This window comes from Oncorhynchus mykiss, chromosome 28 (genome assembly GCF_057628025.1).
Source record: "Oncorhynchus mykiss isolate SJ-2025 chromosome 28, ASM5762802v1, whole genome shotgun sequence".
Lineage (NCBI taxonomy): Eukaryota > Metazoa > Chordata > Actinopteri > Salmoniformes > Salmonidae > Oncorhynchus > Oncorhynchus mykiss.
This window is the reverse complement of record NC_143049.1, coordinates 31,237,501-31,251,267: the sequence shown is the minus strand read 5'-3', so window position 1 is coordinate 31,251,267 and position 13,767 is coordinate 31,237,501. Positions and strand designations below refer to the sequence as shown.

The following is a 13,767-nucleotide window of genomic DNA, read 5'->3' as shown; positions in this document are numbered from 1 at the left end:
AGGAAAGACGCTCAGTATTCGGACAAATTTTCTCCTCTTGAACTGAAACACTGTTAGAAGTGGTTAGCCGATGACTTGAGTAAGCTACCCAGTCAGTCCTGGCTTCACCCCGTGAGACTTCCAACAAAGACAAGGCCATTTTAAAAAACTAAATAACTCATACTTTTCAAAAGTCTTAGAGTCTCTCAGCTAGAGACAAAACCAAACCATGTTTAAAAAGTTAAGAAGTACATGAACATGTGAATCTAGCAGTGGAAAGTTAGCAAGAGTGTTTCACCAAAGCTGTGGCATGAGCTCACTCTTAATCACTGTTTAAAGCAACGCTCAGCCTTGGGACTAATGAATGGAACAGAATGAGGTGAGTTCAAACATGTTTTGTGTTGCAAGAAACCAAGCATTTTCCACATGGTAAGACCCATCTGACGGAGGTTTCTGAATGGTTAGAGCTCTCCCAGAGGTTGAATACTGCCCTCGTTGGCTCGAACCAGCCAATAGAAATCATTTAAAGAAAAATACTTCCGCTGTCTGATCTCTTATTAAACACACTGATGCAGCGAGAGAAACAATTCAGAAGTAGGTCAAAGGTCAAAATGGAGTAACATTCAAATAAACATAGCAGCCAACTCGAAGAAAAAAAACTGTCAAATTAACATAGTATTCAACTCAAAAACAGTAAAATTAACATCCCAGTGGACACAAACTGGTTTAATCAACTTTTGTTTCAACTTAGTTCTCAACGTATTGTGACGTGGAATCTACGTGGAAAATACATTGGATTTGAAAAGTCATCAACTGTTGTTTTGAGGGTGAAATTTCAACGACAGTATTATCTTTTCACGGTAACCAAATTTAAACCAAGCCAAACCTTATCCACTAATCCAAAATAAAAACTATAGGCTGGACAGCACCTCCTACTGGATGATTGATCTATAGCTACCCTTTAGTCTCCCACCCATGGTTTTAACCAAGCCCTGCCTAGCTATGATATTTCTCACTGACTATTACCAATGTGCTATTGTGAGAATGACTGTTAAAATTTCCACTTAAAAATGAAATAGATTCACTGTTACCATCGAAGTCATTCCAAAGGGTAGGTTTAACCGAGTAAATGAAATGTGACTATACTATATCACTCATATATTTAGGATTTGCAAATTCATCAATGCTGAGTTGAGTTTGTTTGTGAAAGCAACCAAATATCAACATTTGAAGTATATGTATCTTCTGCTTGGATAGTTCCATTTTTGCCACTGACTAAGTCTGGCTTTAATTCCAGTTTGTCTATAAATTAATAATTTATATGTTGGATTCACATCTCCATCTCAACCAAAGATCTAAATTAAAGATTAGGACTAAATCAAATCAAACTGTATTTGAAGGCTTTTAAAGTTTGATTTGATTTAGTCCTATTCTTTAACTTAGATTTTTGGTTGAGATTGAGACGTGAATCCCACATATCAATTATTAATTTGATTGATAGACTTTTTTTGGAAAAAAAACTATTTTCACTTTGTCATTATGGGATATTGTGTGTAGATTGATGAGGAAAAAATGTAATTGAATCCTTTTTAGAATAAGGCTGTACCGTAACAAAATGTAGAAAAAGTCAAGGGGTCTGAATACTTTCTGAATGCACCGTGTGTCTGTTTGAAGTGTATGCAAATAGATTATACAAGTGGTTAGGCCTTTTCAACACACACGTTTCATTAAAAGACTAGAAGAGAAGTGGTCAGAGCCCACTGCCTGCCATCCGGAACATCTACAGCACCTGGTGTCACAGGAAGTCCAAGAAGATCATCAAGGACCTCAGCTACCTGAGCCACGACCTGTTCACCCTGCTACCATGCAGGAGGCGAGGTCAGTGCAGGTGCATCAAAGCTGGGACCAAGAGACTGAAAAACAGTTTCTATCTCAAGGCCAACAGACAGTTAAATAGTCACCACTAGCCGGCCTCCACCCACTACTTTAGTCACTGTCACTAGACGGTTACCACCCGTGTACTCTTCCATGAACCTTAGTGGCTGCTGCCCTATGTACGTAGTCATGGAACACTGGTCACTTTAATAATGGAACACTGGTCACTTTAATAATGGAACACTGTTTACTTTAATAATGGAACACTGGTCACTTTAATAATGGAACACTGGTCACTTTAATAATGGAACACTGGTCACTTTAATAATGGAACACTGGTCACTTTAACAATGGAACACTGGTCACTTTAGTAATGGAACACTGGTCACTTTAATAATGGAACACTGGTCACTTTAATAATGTAACACTGGTCACTTTAGTAATGGAACACTGGTCACTTTAATAATGGAACACTGGTCACTTTAGTAATGGAACACTGGTCACTTTAATAATGGAACACTGGTCACTTTAATAATGGAACACTGGTCACTTTAGTAATGGAACACTGGTCACTTTAATAATGGAACACTGGTCACTTTAGTAATGGAACACTGGTCACTTTAATAATGGAACACTGGTCACTTTAATAATGGAACACTGGTCACTTTAATAATGGAACACTGGTCACTTTAGTAATGGAACACTGGTCACTTTAATAATGGAACACTGGTCACTTTAATAATGGAACACTGGTCACTTTAATAATGGAACACTGGTCACTTTAATAATGGAACACTGGTCACTTTAAATTACGTTTACATACTGTTTTACCCACTTCACATGTATATACTGTATTCTAGTCAATTCCTATCCAATTTAACTATTGCTGTGCATATATTATTCTTCATATATACTACATATTCTATTCATATACTGTCCATATTGTCTATACATCCCATCACTCACACACATATATATATATACACACACACTGGGGCCAAGCTTCCTGCCATCCAGGACCTATATACTAGGCGGTGTCAGAGGAAGGCCCAACAAATTGTCAAAGAGTCCAGTCACCCAAGTCCTGGACTGTTCCCTCTGCTACCACACGGCAAGCGGTACCGGAGCATCAAGTCTAGGTCCGAAAGGCTCCTTAACAGATTTTACCCCCAAGCCATAAGACTGCTGAACAATTAATCAAATGGCCACCCGGACTATTAACATTATTTTACTTTTTAGATGTGTGTGTATTGTTGTGTATTGTTAGATATTACTGCACTGTTGGAGCTGGGAACACAAGCATTTCACTACACCCACAATAACATCTACTAAATACGTGTATGCGACCAATACAATTTGATTTGATGAAAGACTATCATTCATGTTGTTGATGTTAGTTCTGTGTGTGCAGTTCAGGGCAAGGCCTTCTGCTTTGTTTCGAACCAGCTGCAGCTTTGCTAGGTCTTTCTAGAACACAGAACATATTTTTAATGTGCAGATGTGTGAGAATTATACTTAAAAAATATATATATTTTGAATTCAGGCTGTAACATAATTTTGTTGATATAAGTCAAGGGGTATGAATACTTTCTGAAGCCACTGTTTCTGTTTGATGTCGTAAAGTATGGCTGAGTAAAGGTTCTTCCATTTAATTGTATTGACCGGAAATTTGCTCATACAACTGAGTTCGAACATGATTATCAAATCAATGTGTGCCATTTGTCCCCATTTCAATGATTTGCATATTACCAAGTTATATATGTTTTCATGTTATCAAGCCTTCAGTACTGAAGCCAATCCATCATGGTGAAAAGTAATGACACGCCCTGGCTCTTGATTTGCATTCCCCATTTTTCCACCACAGCGACAAAACATAATATTTCACCAATTCACTTTCCAGGAATACCTGAGGGATGCAAACTCTCTCTAGGCAGGCCAGGGTTGAGACTGAGCCATGTTTTAAAGCAGCAGTTACTTGGAGGCACCATGCACGTGGACCTCTCATATTCCCCAAAATTAGAAGTTAAGTCATCTTACAGCGAGCTGGGGTCCAGCTTCAATTACTCACACCAAGAAATCTGGTCAGGCTTACTGCTAATGTGTTTTAGAACACCTTCAGAGAGAGTGAGGGACAGGAAGGAACATCCAATGTCCTACTGTTTGTGATCGACCTATATCAAATGCTCAGTGTTCCTTATTCAATCTTGTTCTGAGGGCGAATGACATACTGTCTAGGTGCCTGTGTGATTTGAGCCAATTGATCATTATCTTCCTGTGAAACTCAGACTATTATGCTGACTTTGAAGGGTCATAATTCACTTTCTGTAGGGTCTACACACACATGGAAAAGACAGTGAGGTGCATTTTTCATAGAGGATGTCAAATGAAATATGTTGTGGTTTTTATCAATAAAAAGGTAGCCAAAGGGTAAACGGTTACTTTGATTTGATATAAAAAAAATGATACAATTCAACTTCACTAATAAAGGTTGAGTTCCCGTTTCCATCTGCATTACTAACATGTGCTCAAAATGGCTACTAAAAGCTTCATGCAGCAGAGCCTACAGAGGCTCCTCGGTAACATCAATCACTTCCAAGCACCCTTCCAGCGAGTCCTCTATGAAATGGCAGCATCACATCGTTGGTATCCATGGCAACCGTTCCCCCAAAGGGAAGGTGGATAGCATAGAGCAGAGCAATGTATTGACATCATATTGTAACATATGGCTCTGGCATAGAGACCCTATTAAATTCTATGGTGGATAGCATATCAACCCTCTGCACCTGCTGGAGGACTCAATGATTAGAGGAACTGAGGCCTCGTTTAGACAGGTAGCCCAATTCTGATCTTTTTTTCCTTCACAAATTGGTCAGATCAGCTTTGAAAAAGAGCTGATGTGAAAAGATCTGATTGGTCAAAAGGGACATGAGATGTCTCCCCATCTCCAAAGAACCAGGAGGGTCATAGAGAAATATCAATTCACATTGAAAGATTACTAGACCTGAGATTGCACACATAGGATATTCCCTGTGTTAACATATGAATCACATTGTAGTTGACCATGACACTTATCTTGTACATCATGTACAATGAGACATTGAAACAGTCTCACCATCTTGGTTCATCATTATGGTCTATCCATCCATATATGCATAAATCCATCCATCCTTGTTCGTGTTAATCTGTGATAAATTATACAATTAAAGAGATTATCATCATACATGTATTTATTCTTCATCATCACGTATACATTTTATTCAGGTGGTACAAAGCTGTTTAAGACTTGGCTGCTCGTACTCGTATCGTAATTGCCGTAAAAAAGGAAATACCAGCACGATCAAGTCAAGAAGTACTTTGGCATACATGGTATGTCTTCAGAAGGTAAGTCGACACCGTGAGCACTGCAATGTGAGGAGAGAAAATGACTGTATTATGTCAATGAGCGACTTCATTTGACACTCATTATAAAAGAATAAGAATCCATAAAAATATTTTCTTTTTTTAACAATACACACTTAAAATAGTTAATGGATGCAAGTAAAGGCAGGGTTTCTTCCTCTAGCCATTACACCAACTCCAATATGCTGCGTGTGTGTGTGTGTGTGTGTGTGTGTGTGTGTGTGTATAGATTCCATTTAGTTTTCGAGGAACCCCAATCCTACCACTGACTTGAGTGAATAAAATGGAGGAAAAAGAAAAACATTTGGCAAAACAATCCAGAGAAAGGGAAGACAACTAGAGAGGGATTGTGACAGCCTCCAGATAATGTATATCGCCTTTCCCTCCACGGTCTGAGGTGATACTTCACAACCCTGCCTTGGATCTCCTTAGGCGCAGGGACGAGAGAACAGAAGAATAGGACAGAGAGACAGAGAGACAGAGAGAGCAACCGAGACAGGTGGAGGTATAATTGAGTGAGATCACCAGTTCATGGTAAAGTTGGGAGTAGTTGGGAGTGGCTGCAGAGGTCTTTATGCCTGGGTTGAGGAGGTTTCGGGGGAGGTATACAGTTGGTTTCAGAATGGGGTAGAGGGGGGTGACATTCAGAGGTATTGTTGTAGAAAGTGCAGCAGCATGATCTCATAGTGTTCTCCTGACTCAGGGCAGCGAATACTGTGTCGCTCATTGGGGTAGACCTGCAAAACAACAGAGGAAAATCAACCACTAATTCCTGCTTCAGTATACACTATATGGTACATGTGACTACAATTTGCAATTTTCTGAAAACAATATTCCCTGAAACCCATTCAAATGAAAGAGTTGTCCATTAAAGTCTTGGCTAAGATAGCAGCCCCCTTCTGGGTCCCACTGACACCACATGGGACAGACTGTAGCAGTGCTTCTCTCTAATTGTACAACAATGTCTATGTTAGGGAACCGTATATCAATAGATGGGACATTGTTACCCATAACATGCCTTCAACACAGATTTAGAAATGTCAACAACACATAAATATACTAGCCTGTAGCTGATATGGCTTTCCAGCGCGGATTATTTGTGACACCAGGAAGTTGGTGTGGAAAAAGTGAACATTCTCATCAAGGAATCCGTGTAAAATCAGCAAGCGGTTTGGCCTGGGTGGAGAGGGGTTTTCAAAGGGACGGAAACAGACATAGAAACCACATGAAAATAAAACAGGTTCAATTTTCATATTCGTCCCTTTTTTAAAAAATACTACACTACACTACAGTACGCATATCCTGTTTATTTATTATACATATAGAAATGTTTATGGTGAAACTCAATAATGTTCCATCTGTCCTTGAAATTTGAGCTGAGAAACATCCAAAATACAAATAAGTAGTATTTTTGTTGCTCAAAACCAATGCCTGTTTTTATTCAACAATGATCAATAAAATGGAATGGAACTGACCACAACATTGTTACCTTCATCTACAGTACAATATATAAACATAGAAGTTGGCCATTCTTATTTCTTAGATTGGTTCAAGTGTATAGAGTGCGGTAAACAGTATGGGACTGACTCGCTGGGCAGCTTGTCCACATGCAGTGCCACGGAGCCCTCCTCGTAGCCCTGTTGGTTGTTATCAGGTGTATCCATGTAACGCTCTGTGTAACCCGTGTCGTACGCCATCCACACCGTCACGGGAGCGCCCGCTATGGCCACCTGAAAAGGAACAACATTGCTATTTTTTTTGGGGGGGGGGGGAATTTATTTATTTTTTCAGTAAGGATAGCATTAAAATAAGCCTGTCCTGCTATTTCTCCCTCCACCAGCCTCCACTGGGACAGACAATTAAGACATTTAAGATGCATTGTACAATCACACTTCAGCAGGTGTTCATTTTCTACATTTTAGCGCAACATGACAGGTCAAACTGCTTTTCAGAAGATGGATGCCTGTGGGAATTTGTTCAGTATAGCAGGGTGGTGGCATACATTGATTGTGTGGCATGTCTAAACTTCTGCTATTTAATGGTTCAATGAAGCCCTATTTCTGTCGAGCAGTACTATACATACTGAATACGCCCCCTGGTACCTCACGTGCCCTTGAGCATGACACATAACCCTAAAATGCTCCATAGATTGTATTTAAAAAAAAACATTTGTTGACCTTTGCCAGTGTGCTTTGTAGAGCAGTACAACTAAGGACAGGCACTATGAGAACTGCAGTGTGGAATGACGTGTGACCCAACATCAACACCATGAGGCCTAATGGGAAAACTACATCCATACAGAATGTCATATCTGATGAGCTTCAAATAAATCAAAGCTATACTCACCAATAGGCCAATCTATAATCAACTACATTCAGTCTAATCTGCATTGTAAATGAGATGTGATTACACTTTCTAGAATAAAACGCAATCCAAGATGGTTCTAGTCCAATGAAGTCTCTTCAGATCCCTACCCACTCCTGGAGATCTGAAATGTTTAAATAGGTCTAAGCAATATGGGAAAATCTCCCCTAGCCAATCAGAGGGCAATGTGGTATCGAATCTACTCAGATCTTCAAGTGATTTGGGATTGAAATTGTGTATTTTAGTGTAGTTCCTCTGACCTTGAAGACGTTGGGTCTCTGGATGATGCCCATGAGGGAGAGGAAGCCTCCGTAGGACCAGCCGTGGATGGCCACGCGACTCAGGTCCACAAAGTTGAACCTCTCTGACACGTACTGCAGCCCCTCCACCTGGTCTTCAATCTCCACCTGGCCCTGGTAACACAGAGAGAGAGAGAGAGGGGGGCATTAGCCTCCACCTGGCCCTGGTAACACACAGAGAGAGAGGAGGGCATTAGTCTCCACCTGGCCCTGGTAACACACAGAGAGAGAGGGGGGCATTAGCCTCCACCTGGCCCTGGTAACACACAGAGAGAGAGGGGGGCATTAGCCTCCACCTGGCCCTGGTAACACACAGAGAGAGGAGGGCATTAGTCTCCACCTGGCCCTGGTAACACAGAGAGAGAGGAGGGCATTAGTCTCCACCTGGCCCTGGTAACACAGAGAGAGAGGAGGGCATTAGTCTCCACCTGCCCCTGGTAACACAGAGAGAGAGGAGGGCATTAGTCTCCACCTGGCCCTGGTAACACAGAGAGAGAGGAGGGCATTAGTCTCCACCTGGCCCTGGTAACACACAGAGAGAGGAGGGCATTAGTCACAGTGACACACCCAGATGGGTAAAATTCACATTTTTATGAGAATACATCTTTAATCACACATTTTCTTCTTCATTTGGGTCACGGGAGGACAATCAATTTCTCATTTGGGTCTCAAGCTGAAAAAGTTCAAGAACACCTGGACTAGATGAAAGATGCATGAGAGAGTCACACAGGTGCTGTTCCATTAATAAATACCAGAAGGTATTATTAACAGGAATAAGGGTGCTTGCACACGGTATATGGTGATCCAATGTGATTTAATGAACCTGCACAGCGAGAACAGCCTTTGTTGGCACAGTACAATTTGCCACGTCTGCGTCTACAGTAGAACACGGGTACCTTAAAGATTGAATCCGCAGCATGGGGACACGGCGCCCCTGGCCGCCCGACCACCGTTATTGTTTTTGTTGCTGAGCTGAAGAGCGTGGTGCAGCAGGGTACATTTTTTAAATGCCAGTACATATTGTGCTCTTTATCATGCGTGCGATGACATCCGATGGTTGTTTACACTAACTTTCTTGTTGCTGTAATATCATAAACGTTTGTTGCATTAAAGCTGTAATCCTGAATGGTGAAACTGCTTGTACACAACAATATGGAACTATTTGGATTGGAACCATTTAGAAAAATTAAAAAAGCAAGATATGGGTTGGCTTTCGACCAATCCTACCATTTTGTTTTTCAGAGCCCCTTCAAACTTCAGGCCTCTCTGACAGGAGCCTCTCCCGTCGATGACCACCACAGCGTATCCCAGAGAGGCCAGGGTGTTGAGACGCAGGTACTTTATCCCCTTGAAGGTGTTATTCACCAACTGGACCTGTGGGCACACACATACCCTTTTCACACCACTGAGCCGAGCCTAGCCTTGGCAGAGCCTAGCCTAGCCCGAGCCTAGCCTAGCCTTGGCCGAGCCTAGCCTGATTACGCATATACCACAGTTGTTGGAACAATCCTGGAAAGGATCATTTAAAATAAATTATATATATATATATATATATATATATATATATATATATATATATATATATATATATATATATATATATATATATATATATATATATATATATATATATATATATATATATATATATATATATATATTAGACATCACCATACGGTTTGGGTCAGCCCTATAGAGACTACAGGACTTCAGCATTGTACACATCTTGCTACTGTACGTGAAAAACAACAAGGTGACAGAACTTGGTATGGCTATTTCTAGGGAAAGTATTGGCTATGATTGCTAGTTACAAACAGGTCATACAGGACCAATTCCATTTCAGCCCCTGGCAATGTCTACATTTTAGCTAACCCTAACCCTTTTCCTGACCTTAACCTAATGCTCTTAACTTACTACTTTAATTATCATAACCTGCAGCATAAGTTCTCCTAACCTGCGATGAAAAGTCAATTTTGACAAATGCTGTATCCCTTCAAGACAAAACCCAGACTCCTTCCCCTTAGTTCCTACCCCTTCGGTGCTCACAGATCTGATTGGATTTCTATAAGGAATTCCTGATCAAATAACAAAATTTTAATGTCTGAGAGAAGCCACAAACCTGCGGGCCACCGTAGACAAAGAGGACTGTGGGATGCTTCCTGCCAGGCTGAAGGTTGTGAGGCTTGTACACCATTCCATAGAGCTGGAAGCCTGACTTTCCCGGGAAGTCAAAGATCTCCGGGGATTTGTAGTCTCCTGGGCAACCTGGAGTACACACAAAGATACACACAGAAAAACAAGATTATGGCTCTCCAACCGTGTTCCTGTAGAGCCATCACCCTGTAGGTTTTCCCTCCAACAGTGTTCCTGTAGAGCCATCGCCCTGTAGGTTTTCCCTCCAACAGTGTTCCTGTAGAGCCATCGCCCTGTAGGTTTTCCCTCCAACAGTGTTCCTGTAGAGCCATCACCCTGTAGGTTTTCCCTCCAACCGTGTTCCTGTAGAGCCATCACCCTGTAGGTTTTCCCTCCAACAGTGTTCCTGTAGAGCCATCGCCCTGTAGGTTTTCCCTCCAACAGTGTTCCTGTAGAGCTATCTCCCTGTAGGTTTTCCCTCCAACAGTGTTCCTGTAGAGCCATCACCCTGTAGGTTTTCCCTCCAACAGTGTTCCTGTAGAGCCATCACCCTGTAGGTTTTCCCTCCAACAGTGTTCCTGTAGAGCCATCACCCTGTAGGTTTTCCCTCCAACAGTGTTCCTGTAGAGCCATCACCCTGTAGGTTTTCCCTCCAACAGTGTCCCTGTAGAGCTATCTCCCTGTAGGTTTTCCCTCCAACAGTGTTCCTGTAGAGCCATCACCCTGTAGGTTTTCCCTCCAACAGTGTTCCTGTAGAGCCATCACCCTGTAGGTTTTCCCTCCAACAGTGTTCCTGTAGAGCTATCTCCCTGTAGGTTTTCCCTCCAACAGTGTTCCTGTAGAGCCATCACCCTGTAGGTTTTCCCTCCAACAGTGTTCCTGTAGAGCCATCGCCCTGTAGGTTTTCCCTCCAACAGTGTTCCTGTAGAGCTATCTCCCTGTAGGTTTTCCCTCTAACCCCAGATGTAACTGACCTTATTCAGCTTATCAACCAGCTAATTATTAGAATCCAGTGTGCTACATGAAGTTTGGAGTGAATACCTACAGGAGGGTAGCTCTCCAGGAACAGGGTTGGAGTGAATATCTACAGGAGGGTAGCTCTCCAGGAACAGGGTTGGAGTGAATATCTACAGGAGGGTAGCTCTCCAGGAACAGGGTTGGAGTGTGAACCTACAGGAGGGTAGCTCTCCAGGAACAGGGTTGGAGTGTGAACCTACAGGAGGGTAGCTCTCCAGGAACACGGTTGGAGTGTGAACCTAGCTCTCTAGATTGATCGTTTTGTTCATAAAATACAAAAGATAGCCGGCCTTGACATTTTCCATTACTTTTCACTTAGCCAATACGAATCTCTTAACTACGCAACATGTACAAAATCGTACTCCAAAATAGATCAATGTGATTATTTAATAAGTTCTGGATTTAGCTCGGTTTACCTATGGTGCAAGTCACTATGAAACACACTGACCGATGACCTGATGTTGTTAGATATCTGGCGTATAAAGCAATTCAATAGTGAGTCAGTTGGGATGGGTAACTCAGAGAAGTGACTAAGTAAAGGGCACTCTAATATCAGAGCATTATACGTTATTACTGTGTGTTTTTAACGGCAGCATTCATTTACTCATTTCCTCCTCGGAAGTAATCACGGATCTTACACAACAGGGACCAGATTCCCAAAAGCATCTTAAGGCTACGTTCATCATCAGAACCGTCGTAGGAGCGTAGCTGCTTGTTATTTAGCGACTGCCTCAGACCACTCGTAGAACAGCTAAGTACGCCGTTAGCTGCTTGTTATTTAGCGACTGCCTCAGACCACTCGTAGAACAGCTAAGTACGCCGTTAGCTGCTTGTTATTTAGCGACTGCCTCAGACCACTCGTAGAACAGCTAAGTACGCCGTTAGCTGCTTTTTTTGCCCCCCAGCATCAATTTATTCACAGAAGATCTCTGCTAAACACAAAATCAAGATGTATTATCTGCCTTTTCTGCGACCGTCGATATTAACAGTGACTACAAACTTGCCCTTTTCTTTGCATAACAAGCGAAGGATATAAAGACGCGTCCAATGAAAACTGTATTAAAAAGATACATATACAGTATAGGCTACATAGACCTATATATATATATATATCTGAAGGATATAGGCTACATAGACCTATATATATATATATATATATATCTGAAGGATATAGGCTACATAGACCTATATATATATATATATATCTGAAGGATATAGGCTACATAGACCTAATATATATATATATATCTGAAGGATATAGGCTACATAGACCTATATATATATATATATATATATCTGAAGGATATAGGCTACATAGACCTATATATATATATATATATCTGAAGGATATAGGCTACATAGACCTATATATATATATCTGAAGGATATAGGCTACATAGACCTATATATATATATATCTGAAGGATATAGGCTACATAGATCTATATATATATCTGAAGGATATAGGCTACATAGACCTATATATATATATCTGAAGGATATAGGCTACATAGACCTATATATATATATCTGAAGGATATAGGCTACATAGACCTATATATATATATATCTGAAGGATATAGGCTACATATACCTATATATCTGAAGGATATAGGCTACATAGACCTATATATCTGAAGGATATAGGCTACATAGACCTATATATCTGAAGGATATAGGCTACATAGACCTATATATCTGAAGGATATAGGCTACATATACCTATATATCTGAAGGATATAGGCTACATAGACCTATATATCTGAAGGATATAGGCTACATAGACCTATATATATATCTGAAGGATATAGGCTACATATACCTATATATCTGAAGGATATAGGCTACATAGACCTATATATATCTGAAGGATATAGGCTACATAGACCTATATATATCTATATATATATCTGAAGGATATAGGCTACATATACCTATATATCTGAAGGATATAGGCTACATAGACCTATATATCTGAAGGATATAGGCTACATAGACCTATATATATCTATATATATATCTGAAGGATATAGGCTACATATACCTATATATCTGAAGGATATAGGCTACATATACCTATATATCTGAAGGATATAGGCTACATAGACCTATATATCTGAAGGATATAGGCTACATAGACCTATATATCTGAAGGATATTGAAATACATTTAATGTTACTTAATTCAATTGGGTTTTAATGAGCTATTTGTACGCTACTGTCTAATTTTTGCCTCAATATATTTCCTGATGTGTAACGTCCGCAATGAATATTTTATTTAACCTTTATTTAAACTAGGCAAGTCAGTTTAGAACAAATTCTTATACCCCGGCCAAACACGGACGACGCTGGGCCAATGGTGCGCCGTAAAAGATCAAATAATTTCCAATTGCTTATTAAGCAAACCACAAGGCACAATTTTCTTGTTGCAAATTGTTTACTGATAGCCAGAGGTACGGGTGCAATTTCAAAATGTTGCAAGTCCCCCATCCCCAGTGAAAGTTGTGCCCCTCCAACACTCACACATAATTTACAAACGAAGCATGTGTTTAGTGAGTCCACCAGATCAGAGGCAGTAGAGATGACCAGGGATGTGCTCTTGATAAGTGTGTGAATTAGACAATTTCCCTGTTCTGCTAAGCATTCAAAACGTAACAAGTACTTTTGGGTGTCAGGGAAAATGTATGGAGTAAAAAGTACAT

At 40.6% G+C, this 13,767-nt stretch overlaps 1 protein-coding gene across 6 annotated transcripts in view; it reads right to left on the bottom strand.

Annotated features, from left to right (window-relative positions):
- Positions 1–5,063: 5,063 nt before the first annotated feature.
- LOC110508915 (dipeptidyl peptidase 9) overlaps positions 5,064–13,767 on the bottom strand; it is a 22,435-nt gene continuing 13,731 nt past the window's right edge. For all 6 annotated transcript variants that reach the window (XM_036967136.2, XM_036967138.2, XM_036967139.2 and 3 more), the window contains 6 exons: positions 10,036–10,181; positions 9,144–9,290; positions 7,878–8,030; positions 6,841–6,983; positions 6,318–6,429; positions 5,064–5,990 (listed from right to left, as the gene is read on the bottom strand). In XM_036967136.2, the coding sequence (XP_036823031.1) occupies positions 5,898–5,990; positions 6,318–6,429; positions 6,841–6,983; positions 7,878–8,030; positions 9,144–9,290; positions 10,036–10,181 (794 nt within the window). In that variant the 3' untranslated portion in view covers positions 5,064–5,897. The remainder of the gene's footprint in view (positions 5,991–6,317; positions 6,430–6,840; positions 6,984–7,877; positions 8,031–9,143; positions 9,291–10,035; positions 10,182–13,767) is intronic.